The sequence below is a fragment of the Patella vulgata genome, chromosome 5 (genome assembly GCF_932274485.2).
Source record: "Patella vulgata chromosome 5, xgPatVulg1.2, whole genome shotgun sequence".
Classification (NCBI taxonomy): Eukaryota; Metazoa; Mollusca; class Gastropoda; family Patellidae; genus Patella; species Patella vulgata.
In genome coordinates, this window is record NC_065883.2 from 54,445,948 (window position 1) to 54,470,232 (window position 24,285).

Genomic DNA, 24,285 nt, shown 5'->3' on the forward strand with positions numbered 1-24,285 from the left:
TATGAGCAGAAGTTTTCTGACGTTTCCTCTTGTCAGTGGTGCAGGACAGAGGGCCTGACAAGGACAGCTGTCAACTAGTCGTTCATATGGTACAGAAAACCAAGGTCCCGTGTATACATTGGCGTGCATGTAAAACATCCCTTGGCATTTGGAATTTGATATAAGAGTAGGCCATAGTGCCGCTGCCCGGGCAAAATTTCCCACAGCACACTGTATGGCTTATGCCCATCTTCATTAGCGCAGCCGTAGCACAAAAGTAGAACATTAAACCCCATTTTGTGCCATTTCTTTGAGCAGAAGGACTAAAGTTACGTCACGGCTTGTTTATTGGCGGAAAGTTACGACTACTCACAGAAATCGTCAGAAATCGCCAATGTTGAAATTTACCTGTGGTAGGGAACATTGACATTCGGGATCGTATTGTACTTATGGAATGGATATGTTGACATAATTATTTGCATTTAAAGAATTATGAAGCTTTTCCTGTGATCTTTAAGCCATGAAGAATTAAGTAATACTGAAGAAAATAAATGACAATCAGCGACTTTAATTTGGAAACATAATATTTTTTGTTTTTGTAAAGTCAGTATGCGTTTAAATAAGTAATAGTAATCAAGCTATGTTTGATCAGTTTGATCTTAAACTGAAAAGTTGTAAGGGGGTTGGGTGGCCGAATCATTTAACACATGCCAGTTAGATCTTAAGGTCTATCATTGAGTCAAGTGGCCTGCCCAACTGCGTGGGTTTTCTCTTGCTAATTATTGAAATAGAATTAATCAATATGTTCGTCCCAAAAAGACCTAATTTGTGTTGAGTTGATGTTAAACTAAATTTTTCTCTCTCTGTGAAAAGTTGTATGTGAATATCCTTTCGAATCCAAAGTTGTTATTTATTTAGGATTAGGATAGTAAATTATGGATGAAATAACTTTAAATATTGACATATTGAAAGTATTATGGGTTTGGGATCTTCAAGAATCTCTGCCCAAACCAAATTGTCTAAGCTGATAAATGTGAGATGGAATATTATTATATTTAAGATGTTTTGCTATTATTTCAGATATTCATGTGTTGAAGATCATAGAATTTTGACATGCCTATGTGGACAATTCATTTAGAGGGTGGTCCCAGGCGTGTTAATCATGCAGCTGTTGCTATCCGTGATTACATCTTTTCATTTGGTGGATATTGTACTGGAGAAGATTATGAAGAGACCACACGACCGATGGATGTACACATTTTGGATACCTGTAAGCTAATCAGTATCTTGGATGAAAAAATTAGGGGGGATGGATGGCCGAATGGTTAGCACGTGCGTGCTGTATCATAAAGCCTGTCACTGAGTCAACGGGCATGGTTTTGAATCCCCGATTGTACGTGACAAGGAGTAAGATTGCCTGTCCAACCTCGTGGGTTTTCTCTGGGTCCTCCGGTTTCCTCCCACTGCTAAAGGCCCTTATGCACAAGCAAATTATTGAAATAAAATTAAACCATATGTTAGTCCCGAAATGACCCAGTTTGTGTCGAGTGGACTTTAAACTCCATTTCTCTCTCTCTCTCTCTCTCTATTGCACATATATACCAGTAATTTGTTTCCAAATTTAGCCTACATGTAAGCTGATGTTTGAACCAGACAGGGAGAGATGACTAATTGAAAAACATATAGCGTAGCAATAATTAACGAATGGTACTTCATATAATGGGCGTTTCTCCTTAACACTTAGGATGAGAGCCAGGTAGACTCAGTGCGTAGGCCTGACAAGAAACAGTATCTAGTCGTTTGAATGAGGCAAAAAGCTGAGGTGAACATTTTAGAACCCTTACCAGTTGGAATTTGAAATGAGAGTAGGACATAGTGCCGGTTCCCCCGTAGCACACTGTATGGTATATGCCCGTCTTCATTTGCCCAGTCAGTGCAAAAATGTAGGACATTAATATTAATATATTATTAAAGATACATTATGGGAGATAAGATAACGAGATGGCAGTTCTCGCTATAATAGTTAAAAACTAGATAGTGTAAAGGTAATTTGCTGAAAATTTCAGTCAAATTGATCCACTATGAGCCGAGAAAGAAGCGGGTGAAATTTTGGCATAGTCTCGGTCATCATTACTAAAATCATTATTATAAACAGCTTAGTCTCGATTATCCACTTTTATTGATTTAATTATCAACGGCCGTTAGCGGCATATAGGAATCTAATTAAGCCAACATCGATGGCTAGCCTTGACATCGAGAGTTTATTATGGTCTGGATAAGTTAATTAATGTCTAATTGATAATTTAGATAACATTTCAGGCCTAAAGAAAGACTTGTAATAAGCAGATTTTGCTCTTGCATAATGCATGTTTAAGTGAATAGTGAGGAACTTATTCATAAGTGAATAGTGAGTAACAAATTAATAAGTGAATAGTGAATTTCATTAATAAAGTGAGCAATTATTTTGAATTTCAACTTGCTAATTTACATTTGCACACTTATTTTAATATGTCTTCAGTATCATTACGCTGGCGTTTACTGCCTGCTCCAGATAGCTATGATAATAAAAATGGTGACATACCGTATCAACGGTATGGACATACAGCTGTCTCGGTAGATGATTGTGCTTATATATGGGGAGGAAGAAATGACAAAGATGGAGCATGCAATATTCTGTATTGTTTTAATGGAGGTATGTTTTTCTTTAACTCATAAATGACTCCAGTCGACTTTTGTCAATGCTTAAAACGTTACCATTAAGGGGCCATGTCGACAAAAGTCGACATTGTCGTAAGTTGAATACAGCGTTAATATCGTAATATGATTTACTTCTTAAAAACAGACGACTTTCCATCGTTTGTTCACTTCCTATTTGACATAATATGCCCACATTTTCATTTGGACGTATCATGCCATCGCCGATGTCCGCCAGCCACAATTTGTTTGTGGATACTCTACGTCACAATTTTTATCCATATAGGACTATTTCCAAAAGATCTTAGTTCCTTTCGATATTGGCATGTATTGGACCATAACTTCATGGATTATGGCCCCCGATTGTACACAAAATTACGTTTTTTAGCTTGTGAACACTCTATAGGTCACAATTTTCATCTGATTTTGATGAAACTTAATATACATGATCTGGGTTCCTTTTGATATTCGTGCATATCGGATCGTAACTTCCTGGATTATGGCCTTTGATTGGACGAAAAATCACGTTTTTAGCTTGTGGTTCCTCTAGAGGTCATAATTTTTATCTGATTTTAAAAAACGTTTAAATATATCACCGTTACACCATAATGTAGGTTGAGTTCAAATGTCGTGAAAATCAGACCAAAACTGCTGGACAAAATGACTGACCCTTGTACATAAATTACTTTAAAAATATGGTAAAACAAGGTTGTGAACCCCCTCTAGAGAGGTCACAATTTTCATCTGATTTTGATGAAACTTGAAGTGCATGTTTATAACCCTAAGATCTTGGTTCCTTTCGACATTCACGCATATCAGATCGTAACTTCCTAAATTATGGCTCTTGATGGGGAGAAAAATCACGTTTTTATCTTGTCGTCCCTCTAGAGGTCACAATTTTTACGCAATTAAAAAAAACCTTTGAATATATTGTTACATCAGACCCCTCGTATGCAAATACACTGTAGTGTAAATATTATATGGTATATTATGGCTGTGGACCGCCTAGAGCACACAATTTTGATTAGATTTTGATGAAACTTTAAATTTGTGTTTATATCACAATGATCTTGGTTCATTTCAATAATAATGCATATCCAAACGTAACTTTCTGGATTATGGCCCCCGATTGTTTGAAAAATCGCATTTCTAGCTAGTGGACCCACTAGAAGTCACAATTTGTATTCAATTTTAAAAAAAACGTTTAGATATCATTGTTGCACATAAATGAAGGTTGAATTCAAATTTCGTAAAAATCTGACCCAAACTGCCGGACAAAATGACCGCTCCTTGTACGCAAATAGTGTAAAAGTTCTATATAATACCTAGGTTGTGGACACTATAGAAGTTACAATTTTTATCTGATTTTGATTGAACTTGAAATGTATGATTATAATCCAAAGATCTTGGTTTCTTTCGATATTTGCACATATCGGACCCTAACTTCCTGGATTATGTCCCCTAATAGTAGGAAAAATCACAATTTTAGCTTGTGGATCCTCTGGAGGTCACAATTTTTATCCAATTTTAAAAAGCATTTAAATGTATCACCGTTACACCATAATGACGGTTGAGTTAGAATTTAAAATATATCTTTATATCCCAAATATCTCAGTCTATTTCGATATTCGCACATTTCAGACCATAACTTACTGGATTATGGCCCATGGTTTTTTTTTTACGAAAAATCACTTTTTTTTAGCTTGTTCTCTATCCATCTCTTGCAAAATGTGGGCGGATCTTGCATGGCAACTGCTGGTACCTCTTTTTTTTGTGGTAAATGGAAATATGCCCCAACTTTATAGTCAATATACCTCAATTCTGTTGAATACTTAAAATGTTTCTCACTTGACATTGTTGATTTTGTTTTAGACTGCCTGTTTTTTTTATACATTTCACCGATATGGTTACTTGTATATTTTTTACTTCAATATGCTTGCATTCATATTTCATGTGGCATATAGCAGATCATGACTCGTACTAGTATTACACAATGTTTTTCTCTGGGTTATGTTCCTGATTGTTTGTCTTTCAATTTTGAGTGAAGTCTGTATCACTACAGGCCCAGGACTGTACGGCGCAGTGGACGCTTATGGCTAGCCCCCGGATCCATTCACTTAATTTGATATGTACGCATGTTTGTTATTTCTGCGTATTGTGTCTTGTAGTCGGGTCACAACCCCCAGATCCGTGACCATTTCTCGGGGAACAAGGTTTGACGATGGTTTCTGATAGAAGGGACGCTAGTGAAGATATATGTAGTTAGCTACCTCTGAAATCTACGGGCTAACTTCAGGAGAGCCGAATATCCAAGATGGTGGCCATAAATGGTCTGAAATTGACCATGACAAACATTATTGGAGAAATGACCCGTGTAATATTTCATTTTATAGATTTTGTTGGTCACCTGACTCATTTTGGACAGTTTACTATTCATTTCACAACTGGTTGATCCAATATGGCCACCAAAATCCAAAATGGCGACAGAAATGGGCTCGGAAAGTATTCTGTCAATACCAATAGCAACATACACGTGTGATATGTCGTTTCAGGGGTTATGGTCATTATGGGGGACGAGAAACACGAATATGTCATTTCCAAGCTGATAGAACTAATTTGAAAGGCGATAGCATACAAAAATTAAGCATTTTCGTGACTACAGACCAACACATGTAATAATAACAACCATAAATTGTTCCAGACATCCATGAATATTATCCTGCATATATTTTAGCTATCATAATACATTATAATGCAATATATAATAATGTATTCCGCAGTATGACTCTCAAATCTTAGAAAATATGTGCAGTGAGTCTAGGTATTTTGAGTCATCTATCGGACTTGCGCACTCAAATTGAGAAGTGTTGTTATTTTGGGAGAAAATGACTGAGAAAAGTAGTTTTAAACACTTAGACATAAAGCATCGGGTGTGTATGATATAGACAAACACTTCCTATACACTACTTGTGACTCTTCTGAAAGTTATGATGGATTGCAGATAAATTCATAACATAAAGCCAGGATTATGCAGAAGTAGCTTTAAAGAGAAATTTATATTGAAAAGTTCCATTAAAAACTGCTCCCTCATAATCCAGGCAATAGTTTCTGAATTTAGCTAGAGTTCACCGTGAGTTTTAGGAGAATCAAGAAAGCGACAATGTCTAAATATGTTCCTTCACGGTACCAATGTCTGCCGCTTGAAGGGTTTAATGATATCGGGGTCATCATTTGTCCCGACTGCCAATCCAGTACTCAATTATAAGGTCTACTACAGAGAAATTTGAGAAAGGAAACATTTCAAAAATTGTAAAATCAGATGAAATAACCTTTTACAACAAAGGTAACAGCGATAATTTCAAATTTCAACAAACTTAGTTTTGATCTTACTCTTTGATTGGATTCCCCATGAAATGGATGCCTGGCGCTTGGACGTATCTGGCCAAGCACTACTCAATCATGACCTACCAAACTTTGTTGAAACCCATTAAAGGGTTCACGAGGGGTCCACGAGGGGTCCACAAGTTGCTCAATCAAGGTGCTTTTGTGCCAAAAACCATGTGATCGAGCAATTTCATTAGACTAAATCTCAACAACCGAAAGCTAAGTAACATTCATGCCACTATTCATCAAAATTCTTCAACTACTTCCACACTAACTCTTAACTTTATCAGGGTGATTACTACCGCGTTTTTAGAGATATCTATTCAGCCATTATGAAAAAGACGCAGATTTGGTAATATAGCTTCTATTTGACCCTTAAATGTGATGGGACTTGAGTGTCTACATGCATACCCTTTGAAAAGACTAAAGTGCCCCAATTCGGAAACGGTCTCTAATATTTGAACAAAAACTATTCAGTAGCTTGGAAGCATATGATTTCTATTGTGTACCACGAATTTACCACAAGATGGTGACATTATGCTAAATTACAGACTCCAGAATCCCCATTTGCCTCTTGGGCATGACTGGAAAGTATATGTTACACACCCAATTCCCTATGTCTAAGGGTTTAAATAACTTCTGAGTTGATAACTCCCAAAATAACATTACTTCTCAAACTGAGTGCGCAAGTCCGATAGATGACTCAAAATACTCAAGACTATCATACTGCGGAATACAGCATTATATAGTGCATTATAATGTATTATGATAGCTGTAATATATGGCGGATAAGATTCATGGGTATTTGGAAAAGATTATGGCTGTATGTAGGTCTGTAGTCGTGACAATGCTTAATTTTTGTATGCAAACTCTTTCAAATTAGTTCTGGAAGCTTGGAAATGGCATATTCGTGTTTCCCGTCCCCCACAACCCTTGAAACGACTTACCACACGTGGATATTGATATTGATCGTTTTATGCAAAAGGTCAAAAGAGCTAACTATAAACCCTACATTATGCTGCATTACAGACCCCAGAATCCACCATCGCCTCTTGAATGGCTGGAAAGTAGTGAATGGGAAGTGTTGTTTATATGATAAACACCCGTTGACTGGACTACCACAACCCCCATAATCTGATCTTGAAAGATTGCAATTAACATTCAGGATTTTTCCTATATTATTACAGTTACGTTAGAATGGTCTAAACCAGAAGTTCATGGATGTTTGCCTGGTGCAAGAGATGGACATTCTGCCTGTCTTAATGAAAACAAAATGTTTATATTTGGAGGTTTTGAAGAAGAGGTAAAATTATAATAAGTTTAAGTTTATTACATTTAATATAGCGCTCATTACTGCAATACATGCATTCAATGGCACTGTACAATTAAAATAAATAATTTAGTATGTACAACTTGTACAGTACAAGAATATAAAATATAGTATATTAATAATTAATTAATTCTTGAAGGTCCTTTGGAAAAGATACGTTTTAAGTGATTTCTTAAAACTATCCTGAGAGTTAGAGTTTTTTAAGCTGTCGGGAAGTTCATTCCATAGCCGAGGTCCGGCAACACTGAATGACCTGTCCGCAAATGTTTTTCTTTTTGTGGGTGGAACGTATAGTGACTGACTGTTGGAAAATCGTGTCGAATATCGGTTGGGATTGGGTTTAAGTAAATCTATCAAGTACTGGGTTATATACTAGAAGCAATAGTTTATATTCTGCACGAGCATGTATAGGCAAAAAATGAAGTTCTTTCAGAGCATCTGTTGAACTTGAATATTTAGACTGTCTGAGGATCATTTTTGCTGTGAGGTTTTGTATTCTTTGAAGCGGTAACAAGGTATTTTTTGGCAAATTGTCATAAAGGCTATTGCAGTAATCCAGATGCGAAAAGACCAGAGCATTAGCAAGTTTTAAACGAGAATTTCTATCAAGGTAGCGGTTTATTTTCTTGATATTGAATAGTGATATTGCAGCGGTACGAGATTTTATTGCGATATGTTTTTTGAGACTGAGGTTTTCATCCATTGAGACACCGAGAATCTTAACACGGTTTGATCGTGTGACAGAAACATCTCCAACTTTAATCTCTGTTGTTGTACATTTTTGTAGAGTTCTGTTACTACCAAAAACTATAAATTCTGATTTATCATCATTCATTTTAAGCCGGTTGCTAAGCATCCAATGTTTAATGTCATCCATCGTGGAAGATAAACGCGAGATCGTTTCCAATTCCGATGTATTATCGCCAGCTTTAAAACTACCGTAGATGTTATGATCATCGGCATACCCAACGAGATTAAGGTCATCCTTGACACTGTACTGCAATGTGCTAGAATAACATGTGAAGAAAACTGGACCGTTTATACTACCTTGAGGAACAGAAAAATTTATATCGACTGGTGTCGAGTTAGTTTGGTTGATGTTAACATTAAAGCTTCTACCAGAGAGATAGGAAGCTACCCATTTGTGTGCGGTTTCACAAACACCAAAGCACTTTGAGAGGATTTCAAGCCGCAGTTCATGGTTCACGGTATCAAACGCGGCGCTAAGATCTATGGCAACAAAAGGGGATAATAATTGATGTTCCATATTGTGTAAGATGTCGTTGTATATTTTAAGGATTAATGTTTCTGTACTATAGTTTTTACGATATGCGCTCTGGTATGATGGTAGGAGACGATGGCTGTCCATGTGCTTAGTAAAGCTGATTAGAGAAGCCTTTTCGACTAATTTGGACAAAAAGGAAAGGTTGCTAACTGGACGGTAGTTCTTTTTGATGTGGTCTAAATTTGTCTTCTTTAGAAGTGGTTTTATGATAGCTCTTTTCCAGTCTGAATGAAACACACCCAACGAGAGGGAGGTATTGATAATATCACGGATTACTGGTGCGAATATATCGCGATGTTCTTTAACCAGGCATGATGGTAACGGATCCAAACTGCACGTAGTTGGTTTTGCATTTTGAATGAGCTTTTCAACAGTTTCAGTGTCTATTTCACTGAATGAAGCAAACGAGTGTACATCTATAGATGGAGGAACGTACACTGGATACCCATCCAAATCTCGGCAGATGGTGTCAACCTTATCGTGAAAGAACAAAGCAAAAGTTTTAAGAATAATAATTGAATCCATTTGTTATTGTGGCACCACTATCAATTGATTTATGAAGTTACATACAGCAGGAAAATGAAATAATGAAGTATTTTTAAAATTATATTTTTCCCCCATGCCCGATAGGTTGGTTTAGAAATTGTAAGCATCCCCTGCCTTATTCATTACAACAAATCAGAGATGTTTTTTGAAAATTTGCATATCAGACATTTTTAGTTGGGGTTAATGGAGGCCAGATTTAAATCACCAAAAGTCATTTATCAGGGAATACGATCAATCAATAAGCTTCCATATATAGACTTCAACTACAAATATTTTTTTATGTTATGTAACTTACGTAGCATGTCTTGTTCTGAATACAAAAGTTTAGGTGCACCTCACTATTTTCCAAATTTAATTCCTGTGCAAGATTAAAATTCATGTCTACTGATATTCCTAAAATATTATTTGTTTTCATTTATAAAAATGATGGAAAATGAATGCCTACCACAAGTTATGTCAGTAATCTTCCAAAACACTTACCGGTACAAGTTTTCGTTCATTCGTCCCTGCTTAAGATTCGTATCAGTAAATCACTGAAAATTTTGTCTTCATTTATATGCGTCTGTGATAAGAATAGTTTGTGATGTGGAAACATATGTTGTCTTTTTTATAACAATATAACAATATTTTAAATTCTATTGGTAGCATACATAGACTAATGTTTCTTGATTCATGAGTAATTTATGGAAATTCTTTTTACTTTAACTTTTTAGATAGACAGATTTTCTAACGAAGTGTATGTCCTTGATTTCAACACAATGACTTGGAGCTATGTCAAAACATATGTAAGTTAGTAACTAAAGTAAAAATTAGACTTGTTATCGTCTTTTACATTTTATTTTGTTATTTAATCAAAACATGGATTTGTAAATATGGTATCAAATTTTATTTACAAAAAAATGCAGATTTATACATAGGATTTGTTTATTCAATGTTGTCTCCCTTTGAGGCCAATTGTATAAAATGTGTTTATTGTCTGTGCTCGCTTGACAAACATATATTGATTGACACTACGTCAAAGGAAAGGAAGGAGAATTTTATTTTTTGTCCCATGACTTTCGAAGAAAACATGGGACTATTAAAATGGATTTGTAAATTTGCCTGTCACACTGCTTGGTATACAATTACTCTGCTTTTTAATTGAGGTAGAATGTTCAAAATTGGTGTAGGTGTTTATAAGGTGAATATCTTGAAGAGATAAGCAGAATTGTCAATGCTCACAAAAACTTTGATTCTAATTGAGTCGGCGTGATATAGCTTGGTGTATATGGTAGTTTGATTACATCAGTACCTTGACTAAGTTTGATAATGAGCATTTCCTGCATTGGCTAAGCAGAGGTAAGCAATTTGATTTCTCAAGAATTTCGGACACCATACATCTGCTTCTAATTGATGTAGAATGTTGGAACTTGGTGTATACCGGGTATGTCAATGGCTTGACTTGTGTGGATGATGAACATTTTTTACACTTTTGATATTTTATTTAACAGGGTACTCCAGCACGATGGCGTGATTTTCATACGGCAGTAAATGTTGGATGTAAGATGTATATATTTGGTGGTAGAAGTGATGAAGGGGGAGATATATTTACTAATCATGAGATATACTCTAATAAAGTACATATGTTGGATACTAATACTTGTACATGGAGTGAACTATCTATAACAAATAGTATTGTACCATCTGGACGACGCAGTCATTCAGCATGTAAGTAGTTGCCTGCTCTCTGATATGGTTAATGTTCAATATCACAATAGTTGGAAAAAGGCTGTTTTGGGATATTTTAGTAAAGGTATTTAAGATCGTCAAATTACCTGTTGTTATTGTCATACAAAAGCCAAAGATATTATTTGAGCAAACTGTGATCAAGAATTGTTTTATAAAGAAAACACTGTGTACTATGTTGATCTCAAATTGTTATCGACGAATGCCAGTATTTATTGTATTAGTGCTGAACATGGCATTTTTATACGCCAACACATAGTTTGGGTGTATAAAGTTGCCACTCCTGTCATTTTGAAATTTGGTACTATGATTGCAAACCTTTAGAGGATGATCCATATCGACTTTCAGCGTTCTAAGACATTTTGTTCCAGAATTATTCCCCTTGTCAATACAGCAATAAATTTATGCTAAATCTGTATGCTTACTATAGAGACCAGTGAGTGTGTTGAACCAACTACGTCACTTCCGGTTTTAATCAAAATTAATTTCTCGCTTACAAAAATATTTTTGCTTAGGGGATTATATATGAATATATATTTAAGATGTATGGAAACCTTGTTGAAAATCGTTGATCTTTTCCTTTAATGTATATAATGGTATTTGTATTTAATTACAGTTTATTATGATGGTTTAATGTATATATTTGGAGGATATAATGGTATCTATGATCAACATTATAATGATGTGTTTGCCTTAGATCCTGGTGAGTTTCCTAAATTATTCATTGATAGATGTTCAAAAATGTGTTTAAAGGGACAATAACACTCTTGCTGGCTTGAAAGCTCCAGAAAATAAATAATATCTCTATCTAAGTACTAGATGTTTAAGTGTCCTACCTGTTGTGTAAATTATCCATTACATCCTATTTTACTTGTACAGATGGTTCGAAAATATTTTAAATCGAAGTTTCATTTGAAAAGGTTTACGTTAGACGTTTAAAACCATTATTATGTTGAATTTTTCAAAATTTTTAAATAAAGTGTGTTAAGATGAAATTTGTATCATCAATTAATTGAAATATTCTAAAATAGTACAATTTGTTGACCAGAATAAAGATTGGGACATATTATTCAGTTACAACAAGAGTGGTATTGAGCCTTTAAATACAGAGTGAAATGTCCCATCAACAGAAAAGTAGGTCATTTCAGAACTAACATAATTATGTTATAGTATATTTCAAAATGTTTTTAAAATTTGCTTTTAAATTTTCTGAGTACTGTCCCTGTCATCAACACTTTGTAAATGCGGTCAGAGTTTTTCTGATATTTTTATACGCCCACATTTTCATGTGGACGCATATTGTCTTCACCCTTGTCCGTCTGTTCACAATTAGTATTTAGACTCTCTACAGATCACAATTCTTATCCGATTTTGACAAAACTTGAAATATAAGTTGATATCCCAAAGATCTGGGTTCCTTTTAATTTTGGCCGCTGTACACAAATAGTGTAAAAGTATGTAATACCAAGGTTGTGAACACTCTTAGAGGTCACAATTTTTATCTAATTTTGATGCACCTTAAAAGACATGTTTATGTTCCAAAGATCTCCTTTTGATATTCACGCATATCAGACTGTAACTATTTGGATAATGGCCCCTGATTATACAAAAAAACATGTTTTTTATATTATGGCCCCTCTAGAGACTAAAGCTAAACAGAGCTAAGCAATTTCTTTGACTTTGATTCTATCTGATAGAGATTGATGAAACTAGTGTATCGTTGATAATCAGTTTGATTGTTTGATACTTTTGAAAAAGATAAATGTGCAATTAATTAATATGTGTCATCTGTTTATTTCGGGATTTCAGCAGGGGATATCAGCCTCACTGCTGATCTCTTGCAAAATGTGGGCGTATCTTGCATGGCAACCAATTGTTTTCAGACTTTTCGGAATTGTTTGGGTTGTTCTATAGAGGAACCCTAATGAAACACAGAGGTGCAGAACAATTTCTCCTACTAGATAATCAATCATGAGGAGGAACACAACTGGAAGTCAGACTTGAACTTTAGTTTTATGGCAAGGTTTTAATTTTAGAATTTGTTTGACATAGCCGAAACTTGTTGAATTTGAACCGCCCATCCACTTTCTGGTCTTTTTTCCCCCTGACCCTTGAAAACTTGTAAGTCACCCTTTAAATTACTACAGGTAGGCGACTGGGTATTTATCATATCTTTGTTACTTTATTTGTATATATTTCCACAATTGACATATTAGAAAAACAGTGGAATTTATAGAGTTATTTTAAAGGAAAAGTTTCTAATGTGTCCTTTGTTTAATCCCCTTATTAATTAAAGACACCGTTTGAATTACAATTTGTAGTACGTATGGCATGGAGAGAAGTTAAGATAAAAGGTAATCAGCCATGTCCACGTAGACGTCAGTGTTGTTGTGTTATTGGATCCTGTGTCTTTCTATTTGGTGGAACCAGGTAAGAAACCACAATACAACTTGTTAATTCCACATCTGCACCCAAATACACAAAAACTTAAAAATTGTCTTTTTTAGGACAATATTTCACTTTTTACACCTTAATTCACTCTAAATTAAGATAACAAAATCAAAATATAAATGATAGATAATATTTGAGCTTGGATTCAATTGGATTAAAAAGAGGACCCTGAAAATGATTTTTTATACGCCCACATTTTCACGTGGACATATTATGCCGTCGCCCTAGTCTGAACGTCTGGACGTCCGTCCCTCTGTCCACAATTGTTTGTGGACTCTCTACAGGTCACAATTCTTATCCGATTTTGACGAAACTTGAAATATAGGTTTATCCCCAAAAGATCTCGGCTGCTTTAGATATTGGCATGTATCGGATCGAAACTTCATGGATTATGGCCCCTGATTGTACGAAAAATCACGTTTTTAGCTTGTGGACCCTATAGAGGTCACAATTTTTATCCAATTTTAGTGAAACTTGAAATGTAAGTTTATAACCCAAAGATCTCGGTTCCTTTCGATATTCACGCATATCGGACCGTAACTTCCTGAATTATGGCCCCAGATTGTACGAAAAATCGCGTTTTTAGCTTGTGGACTCTATAGAGGTCATAATTTTTATCCGATTTAAAAAACCGTATTATTATATCACCGTTACACCCTAAGGACAGTTGAGTTCGAATATCGTGAAAATCGGCCCTAAATTTACAGACAAAATGACCTCCGTTCGTTCTCAAATAGCGTAAAAATATGGTATATCAAGGTTGTGGACTCTATAGAGGTCACAATTTTTATCCAATTTTTTTGAAACTTGAAATGTAAGTTTATAACACAAAGATCTCGGTTCCTTTCGATATTTGCGCATATCGAATTGTAATTTCCTGAATTATGGCCCTTGATTGTAGGAAAAATCACTTTCTTTTTAGCTTGTTCTCTATCCATCTCTCGAAAATGTGGGCGTATCCTGCCTGGCAGCCGCTGGTTAGCGTAGATTATAGGTGACACAGGCTTCTTTTATATACTGAATGGAATTAAACTATTTTCGGACTGATATACCTTTTAGAAATCCTGCAAAATACCATCAGAGACTTTTACAACTATCTCTGTGGTAATTTTACAGAAATATAAACTTCAATTTCCATATATGGTAGACGACAAGTCTTAAAATATTCCCAAGTGCCTGGAGACCCATGTGTACATACTTGCTTAACTTATAGTGTAAGTGATCATCATGATCATCCCTGTGTCATACTATAAATTCCTTAATTGAGTTACATGATAACTTACGAATGGCTCAATATTTTGTACTGAAACAGTAGGGTCGCCTGTCTAACCTTGTGGGTTTCCTCTCACTGCTAAAGACCCCTACACGCAAGCGATTTATTAAAATAAAATTGAACCATGTGTTAGTCCCGAAATGACCTAGTTTGTGTTGAGTGGAGTTAAACCCCATTTTTCTCTCTCTCTCTCTCTCTCTCTCTCTCTCTCTCTCTCTCTCTCTCTCTCTCTCTTAGTACTGAAACTTTCAAACAGACTATTTGGCTATTTATTCACACTAGTGCATATATTTTGTATACTTCTGGCTGCTGTGTAAAATCTGGGACTTCTACTTTAAAATCTGTTGTTTGGTGATATAACATACTGGTAGGTAGCAGATGGTATTCTACCGATTCCATAGAGTATCTGTTGATAAAAACAACTTAAAAATACAAAATCAAATGCCAAAATTTGAAGCCAGTTCAATTGTCTGACTGAAAGTTTCAAATCAGGATATAGAGTTAATAGGAGATGATTGCTTGATTTGTTTACATTTACATTTTATTTTCAGTCCAAAAGATCAGCCAGCCCGTAATGAAATAGATCTTATTGATCATTCTGATTTATATGTTCTAGACTTTTGTAAGTTTTTTTTTCTACAATATCACAATATGCGGCAATAATAGTTGAACAAATGAAAAATTAATAAAAAAACAGTTTTATTTTGCAGTAGTTTTGCAAATAAACTATTGATTATTGATTATTTGACTCGTCTGATTTGCTTACAATACCGATCATCTGATTTAAGAATCGTAGATCATTGGTTTGTGTCGATGTGGTGAAGTAATTCTTATACATGGGTATTCCTTACTGGAAGACTAGGGTAATTATATGCCAACATTGAAATTTTTTCCCTAGAAAAATGAATGTTTAAGACCCCATAATTTTTCAAGATATTTATCAGTCATATGCAGGAGATAAATTTGCATCACACTGACAATGTAAATACAGGGATGCTAAACTTATTCAGAAAAAATCCATTCGCCAGATGATTGTCTGCTTCAAGTAAGTCTAGCATGTGACCATAAACTTAACATCTTTCTCTGATGTTATTCTCAGATAAACAAGCACTCAGTAAAATTAAAATGAAACAATTTATTTTATTTTGATTTTTCAACGCATGATCGTGTCAAACAATGTAAATATTGGAGTGCTACTGCTATTTTGTACATCTAGTACTTCCCGTGGGGATGTTCACAGTGACAAGTTATGACCACACACCAAACTTCAGATGATTCGATCAATAACTTTTTAATTTACAGACTTTTTAGTTTAACTTTACGGAAGGTAGCAATCTTGCTTATTTACTATTTTGCCTTGAATATCAAGACACTAAGACATATTCCTACACACTGAGCAAACTGATCAGCAGTAAATATTAGCTTGGCCGCTACGATCACTGAACGGAAATGAAATGGGCAAGTTAATTAGCTCTCAATATTAACTCTTTTTCTTCTGTAAATTATATTCTAAAACAATTTTTCAAATTGCTATGAAAAAGAATAAATGTGTTGGAATTGTGCATAAAGAATTTCAAACCAGTCACCCAAACACATCAATTTGTCTACTTGCTTGGTGTATGCGAGCCATTCAACTATCGTGCACTTGCATGCTTTGACTATAAAACTATGCATGTATCATTCTTCAAGGTAATGTAACCTTATCATATGTAAGACAAAGACTGGTTGTCAGAGTTGATAATCGCCTTGTATCAACCAGATTGTGTAGATTTTCATTTTCTTTCATATTTGTGCTAGATTGTTTGAGCGCATTTCTTACTCTTAGAAAATAGTTCTGATCAGGATTTGGGGAAAAACAGTGTAATATATATCTTATAGTCGCTTCGCTGTGGGGAGCGCTGAATCGATCCATGTACTTAACCATATCAGAATTTGGTCACTTGATTTATGAAGATGAATTCGGTGATGGTGTTCTAGTAGTTGAGACATTGTGTTCTACTGTCGTCAGACACTGGAGATATAGGCATTGCGGTCTTTTCACTTGATTCATGTGGAAGAATTTGGTGATTTTGTTTTTAATGGTGTTCTAGTAGTTTAGACATTGAGTTCTACTGTCAGATACTGGAGATATAGGCATTGCGCCCTTTTCACTTGATTCGTGAGAAAGAATTCAGTGATTTCGATTCACCACAGTGGGTTAATTAATTATAAATTTTCGTTAGACCCCATGGTATATATTTATTGTCCCCCGCATTTCGAAGAAAGCAGGGTACTATTAAAATGGGTTCGTCTGTCTGTCCGTCCTTCCGTCACAGTTTTTGTGACGGAATAACTCTCCTTCTAATTGAGCCAGAATGTTCAAACTTGGTGTAGGTGTTTAGTAAGTTGATGCTTAGAGTAAGCAGAGATAAGCCATTTGAATGGTTAATGCTTTGGGACACAGTAACTTTAGTTCTGATTAAGTAAGAGTGATCAAACCTGGTGTATAGTTTCATTATGTCAGTACCTTGACTAAGTTTGATGATGAACATTTTCTGCTCCATGTAAGCAGAGTGATAAGCAATTTGATTGGTTGAGACTTTGAAACACAATAACTCTCCTTCTAATTGAGCAACAATGTTCACACTTGGTGTAGGCGTTCATTAGGTGAATGCCTTGATGGAGTTCGATGATAAACATTGTCTGCTAACGGTAAGCAGAGATAAGCAATTTGATTGGTTGATGCTTTTGGGCATGATAACTTTGGTTATTTATAATTAAGTGAGAGCTATGAAACTCCGAGTATAGATTCATTATATCATTATCTTGACTAAGTTTGATGAGAATTTTCTGCTTAGGCTCAAGAGCGATTAGTAAATTGGTTTGTTCAAGACTTTAGAATATAACAACTCTGCTTTTGAGGTAGAATGTTTAAACTTCACTGGGTCAGAGCAAAAACATCGTAAGTGACAAATTTTACGAAAACTGTTTTTTGATTGTTTTGGAGTACGAATACCTATATCCACCTTTTTGGGGTATGAAAGAATGAATTTATCAATTTTTCTCGGAGATATGGCTTCCCCCAAAATGTCGTATGTGCATAAATATCATATTGGTGAGAGCAAGATCATCGTATCTGACTTGTTTAGAGTAAGAACATTGAAAGTGAGGGAATCCATCTCTCTGAATATGATGTCATAGCTGATATGATGTCATAATTTATGACATCACAGCTAAGTTTCCATGGTAACAGATTGGAGGTGATTAAAATAAACAGTTTTTAGGCTTACTTTCCTTCAATCTCAGATGGGGATATTGTTGTATATTGTGCTGATAAAACAGGAGGTGATAAAATATTAAAACCCCAAATCCTATAAAAAAAACTAGGAAATGTGAACATCAGAAAATGTTAATAGAGCCAATTATACGGAAAAAACTAAGTCATTGATAAGTAAGCCTATAAGAAAACTGATCTGCTAAAACTTGCAGAATATCTACAAAGTGACTGTCGACATTTCTAGAAATGTATTTCCGATATCTATATAACAGTGTTAGCAAGGCATGTTAACAATTGCATTAGATTTTTGCATCAATATAGCCTACCTTTAGTAGCTTATGATAAAAACTGTATTAGCTCATTCGTAATACTTCTATAGTTGCATTAATATATATATATATGAAAAATGACAAGCAAGTATTTAATGATGATTTGAAGATCACTAAAAGCGCCTCCCCACTCCCCAATCACACCATACTCAAATACCAGTGCTGGTAAAGTAAAGCCAAAAGAAAACTTACAATGTTTTTGCACTAAACGAATCGAGTGAATATTAAATTTAATTCAGAGCAAAAACATCGTTAGTGATATTTTGGACAGAATGGGTGTAAATAATTGTAATTCCAAAATTGTACTAATATCATAAGTCAACTGGAGAAAATTGAAATATATTGTAAAAAAATTGGATTTACCAGAAATGTTTCAACCTTTAAAGTCATTTTTCTCCACAATTAAAAAATGTCACTTACAATGTTTTTGCTCTAACCCAACAACTTGATGTTGATGTTCATTAGGTGAATGTCTTGACTGAGTTCAATGATTAACATTTCCCGATAAAGCTAAGCAAAGCTAAGCAATTTCTTTGACTTTTATTCTATCTGATAGAGAGTGATGAAACTTAGTGTATAGTGATGAACTTAGTGTATAGTTGATAACTAGAATGATTGCTCCATACTTTTGAAAAAGATAAATGTGCAATTAATTAATATGTGTCATCTATTTATTTCAGGATTTCGACGGGGCACATCAGCCTCACAGTTGGCTTGTTTCCTCTATGTCTTATAGCCCGATCTTCTTTCATAACAATATTGCTATTCAAATTAAAAATCTGACTTTTAGAAAATCGCAATATATTTTAATTGGAATATATAAAATTTTATATGTAGGCCTGCTGAGTTGGGTGCCATGTATTTGATTTTGCAGTCATCATAATAATGTGCATCTGAAGCATGAACATAATACAAGGCACCATGCAGTCACACTTTAACCTGCCAAGTGTTCTTATCATAAAGTTTTATTTTCATGATCAACAGTTCTACATCACTGTACCATATGCCACCGGTTTGGGTGTTGAGGAGCAATGTCCATGAAGTACAATTCACCACAAAAGATATAAAGTCACTGATGCACAGATCTGAAATTTTGATGGGCTGGGCTGGCCTGGGCTGGCCTGGGGAGGGGGGGGGGGGGGTCATTACATTCTAAGAAGGCTCTTATGTCAAAACTATAATTAACAGTTTTACATAACCAAGCCTTACACCAATCAGTGGTCTGGGTTTTGAGGATCATTGTGTTTGACACACACACACAATTTACCATATAATATGGTCCGGTTGTTAAGGGCAAAATGTAACTCAACAATGTAGGGACATCACAAATTGCAACATTTTCAAAAATTTAACGACAATTTGATTTTCAATGTTTTAAAAGTACATATTTGTATAATATAATAAACATATTACATGATCAATTAGTGATCAGGACATCTATGGTTTGAGCAATTATATGTCTGAATTTTTATTCGGAGGCCATATTATTTTGACATGGGAAAACCATGCCAGAAAACCCTGATGAACTTTCTCGGCCAACACTCGGAGCGAACCCGCAACCTGGGCTAGTGAGCCAGCATCTTACTCACTTAGCCACCATGTCTCCACCTACTAGAGTGTGTTAAAAGCCTAAAATCTTAGCTAATAATAATAAAAAAAACACATTTGATAGTTCATGGTTTTGTTCTTTTCTTTATTGTTATTATTGTTTGCTTTCAGCTCCTTCCTTGAAAACATTATGTAATTTAGCTGTGTTAGAATATAAATTAGATACCAAATGCTTACCTATGAGCTTGAGGTAAGTACCAGACTGCCTGGGCTAATGAAGACTGGCATACCCCTTAGCCAAAAGTCCTATAGAATACCAGCATAGTTTATTATAGAAGTGATATAGAGTTGAATGGAGGGGTGCAGGGGATTCCATATTCTATAGAATGAATTTCTAAATTATTCTACAGAATTTGAGGGGCCTGTAGAATGTTCTGTCTGAACCATGACAAGTTTTCTTCTAGATATAACTGAAATATAGGGTAAACAATATTTAAAGAGCTAAATCTGCCTATTGCAGGTCTTTCTTTTGACCTTAAATGCTATATAAATTATTAGACTTTTATTAAACAATATATACATCATGCAAGAGCTAAATCTGCCTATTGCAGGTCTTTCTTTAGGCCTGAAATGTTATGCAAACCTGTCCAACCTTGTGGGTTTTCTCCGGGTCCTCCGGTTTCCTCCCACTGCTAAAAGACCCCTACGCGCAAGCGAATTAGTGAAATAAAATTGAACCATGTGTTAGTCCCGAAATGACTTCAGTCCATAATTTGTTTGTGGACACCCTATAGATCACAATTATTATCCGATTTTGACGAAACTTTAAATGTAGATTTATTTTCAAAAGATCTCAGTTCCTTTCGATATTGGCATGTATCGGACCGTAACTGCATTATAAATCATGTACGTAGCTTGTGGACACCCCAGTGGTCACAATTTTTATCCGATTTTGATGAAACTTGAAACGTATGTTTATAACCCAAATATCTTGTTCCTTTTGATATTCACACATATTGGACCGTAACATCCTGGATTATGACCTCTGATTGTACGAAAAATCGCGTTGTTAGCTTGTAGTCCCTCTAGAGGGCACAATTATTGCCTGATTTAAAAAAATGTTTGAATATATCACCGTTACACCGTAATGTTGGTTGAGTTGAATATCGTGAAAATCGGACCAAAATTGCCTGACAAAATGACTGCCGCTCGTACGGAAATAGTGTAAAAATATGGTATATCGAGGTTTGATGAAACTTTAAATTTATGTTTAAATCACAAAGATCTTGGTTCCTTTCAATAATCGCGTAGATCTGAACATAGCATCATGGATTATGGCACCTGATTGTTTGAAAAATCACGTTTTTAGCTTGTGAACCTACTAGAGGTCACAATTTTTATCCGATTTAAAATAAAAAAAACCAAAATAACTTTTAAATGTATCGCCATTACACCTTAATGACGGTTGAGTTCGTATTTTGTAAAACTGTCCGACAAAATGGCCGCTCCTTGTACACAGATAGTGTAAAAGTATGTAATACCCAGGTTGTGGACCCTCTAGAGGTCACAATTTTTGCCCGATTTTGATGAAACTTAAAAATCATGCATACCAGACTATAACTGCTGGAATTATGACCTCTGATTGTATACGAAAAAAAAAATCACATTTTTAGCTTGTGACCTTTAGAGTGTCCAAAAGCTAAAAACAAAATTTTTCATACAATCAGGAGCCAATATCAAAAGGAGAAATCTTTGGGATATACCCTATAATTCAAGTTTAGTCTAAATGGGATAAAAATTGTGACTTTTAGAGTGTCCACAAACACTTGTGTTCTCCAGAGGGACCACAAGCTAAAAACATGATTACAGTCTGATATGCACGAATATCAACCAGAACCGAGATCTTTGGGTTATAAACATACACTTGCAAGTTTTATCAAAATCGGACAAAAATAGTGAAATCTAGAAAGTCCACAAGCTAAAAATGTGATTTTTCGTACAATCAGGGGCCATAATTCATGTGTTATTTCAGGTGGGATTTATCAGCTATGACAACTAATAATACCATCAGTCGATCTTGTAATACAAATGGCTGATTAGATTATATCTTCTGTTATTGGTCAGTAAAACCAGGAATTAAACCAGAAGTACAATCCATTTTTTTATGTTTTTTTAAATCACATGTAGTCATTTTTACCAAATAGGGTCTCGGATACTAATAGAAATACACATTCATTGTTCCACTTTCTAATAAACTCCTCCTTCATGTGTATTTATGACCATTGAATTATGAAATAACCAATAAAAATTTGAAACCATTAAAAACGAATGAATGAAATGAGGTTTAAGGTCCTACGTTTTTGCACCAACCAGGCTAATGAATGAAGAAGGGCATTCCATTATGCCATACAGTGTGCTATAAGGGAAATTTTGCCCAGACAGCAATTGAATTACAACTGTCATGTTTTCTTTTACAAGCACAATAATGTACACAGGATGTCAGATTTTCAGCTCACATGAATGACGTGACAGTGTCTTTGCCAAGCCCTCCATTAAAAACAGTAAATAATTAGTATTTGTTGGGTACCAGTAATAATGTGCTCATTCCTGGAATTCATGAGTGTAACAATGCTTTTAGTATAGTTTCTAACCAAAAGGTCAACAATTTACATGAATAATTTCATATTGCCAAAGTATTTTCCATTTTCTATAGGTCGGAAGGGTGTGCAGTTAAGCTAAATGATCTGCTTTGAAAACAGACCTGGATTTATGGAAATCTTTAGTACAAATTTATTGTTATGCTACAATAAATGTTACTATTATATATATTTTCTAAATGGTTTTTTGATACACAATATATTTCAGTACACAGGTGATGAATTAAAAAAAATATATATTATTGCAGTTTTCTATATCATTAATGTACATTGAATTAAAAATTTTACTAAAGAAATGCAATTTCTTCTAGTGCTCACTCAAATATTCATGTATTTTTTGGTATTTGTTGTTAATTTCAATGTCAATTAAAACAAATAAAGAATCAGAGTTGTTTTTTTATAATATTGATAATAAAGGGCTAAAATTAAAAAAAATATAAATTAACAGAAAACGAATATGTTATATGAACTTGAAAGCTTTACAATTTCTAGACATAAAGGTGCACTACCGGTATAAATAAGCCCAAAATAGATCATTTGAATTGAATTAAATGGCATTCAAATATTAAAATCAATTTGACCACTAATTACAAGAATAACATTTTTTCCTATGTTTGCCTTATTACCTGTATATTGTTACTTTACGTGATGTACTTTGATTCTGTTTATTATTTATTATTGATGTTTAATATAGTATATATTCTAATTGATGTACAGGTAGTACAATAGCTTAGATTTATAAAAGTATGACAATACCATTATAACTATAAACTGAACAGGTCTTTTGTAACTATGATTTTATAGCAATGTGTTAAAGGCCATATAATGTGAATATGATAAATTGACATATTTGCTTCATTGTAAGTATATCATAAGTATAAGATAACTTTATACTGTGAGTTTTTAAGTCTAGATTGTCGTTTTAGTCAAAGGTGAAATTTTCCCATTTGAAAATATTTTTTTTGTCAAGGTACATGTAAATTAACTTTATAGTTATACTTTCAGTTTTCATTCTTGTGAATATGAATGATGCAATCTTTTTAAAGATTCAGAATTGAAACATGTTGAAATATATTTTTAAATTCTCAATGCACATAAAAATCAAATTTACATAATTTTGGGTCCCTTGTCCCAACAGTGAAATATTTTTGATAATTTATAATATATATTTTATATGTAAATATTCGATGTTAGACAGTGCTGTCTCGAGATCTTATATGTAGCTAATTTATACAATTAATATGTAAATAAATTAATAATCATTACAGAAATTGTAGACAAATTGTTACTGGTAATTCGCATTTAGCATTGATAAGTGATGCAGTTGCACACATATTCCTGTTATCTTGTATATGTTAGGTTGTTTCATTTTTTTTTGTATTTTGTATAGTGATCATGTAACAAGAAGTATATTGTAATCCTATGTTGAAATCTTCTAGAAGAAATGTGTTAAGGAAGGGGGTGGGAGATTATGTATCTCTCACCAGTTCCTTTCAAAATGGATTAAGAACCCCTCAAGGGACCTTTACAAAGTTGTGGGTTTGCATACTTTGATGAAATATTTTAAGTTTCATGGTATAAAAATTAGTCAGAATTGTTTTTGAAACTTTTTCTAATATTCTTAATAATAAAGTATTATGGGTGGTTTTTTTTAAAGTTTGATTTTAAAATATAAATTCATGATGATTTGTATTTTATAAGGTTTGCATATAAATGTAAAACATCATTTAAATGTATTTAGTTAATAATTATTTGTTTTACATAAATTGTTGTGTGAGTTTCAAAACTATTTCATACACAATAAAATTTGTTACCAATAATAATGTTA

General features: G+C 34.2%; 1 protein-coding gene across 7 annotated transcripts in view; it reads left to right on the top strand.

Annotated features, from left to right (window-relative positions):
* Positions 1-24,285, top strand: part of LOC126821131 (kelch domain-containing protein 3) — a 39,825-nt gene extending 15,540 nt beyond the window's left edge. For 5 of the 7 annotated variants that reach the window (XM_050549465.2, XM_056101152.1, XM_050549466.2 and 2 more), the window contains exons 2-11: positions 1,060-1,249; positions 2,498-2,671; positions 7,245-7,360; positions 9,932-10,003; positions 10,709-10,925; positions 11,560-11,646; positions 13,265-13,373; positions 15,219-15,289; positions 19,972-20,050; positions 21,833-24,285. In XM_050549465.2, the coding sequence (XP_050405422.1) occupies positions 1,093-1,249; positions 2,498-2,671; positions 7,245-7,360; positions 9,932-10,003; positions 10,709-10,925; positions 11,560-11,646; positions 13,265-13,373; positions 15,219-15,289; positions 19,972-20,050; positions 21,833-21,896 (1,146 nt within the window). In that variant the 5' untranslated portion in view covers positions 1,060-1,092 and the 3' untranslated portion in view covers positions 21,897-24,285. The remainder of the gene's footprint in view (positions 1-1,059; positions 1,250-2,497; positions 2,672-7,244; positions 7,361-9,931; positions 10,004-10,708; positions 10,926-11,559; positions 11,647-13,264; positions 13,374-15,218; positions 15,290-19,971; positions 20,051-21,832) is intronic. The other 2 variants (XM_050549468.2, XM_050549469.2) reach the window with 2 other exon arrangements.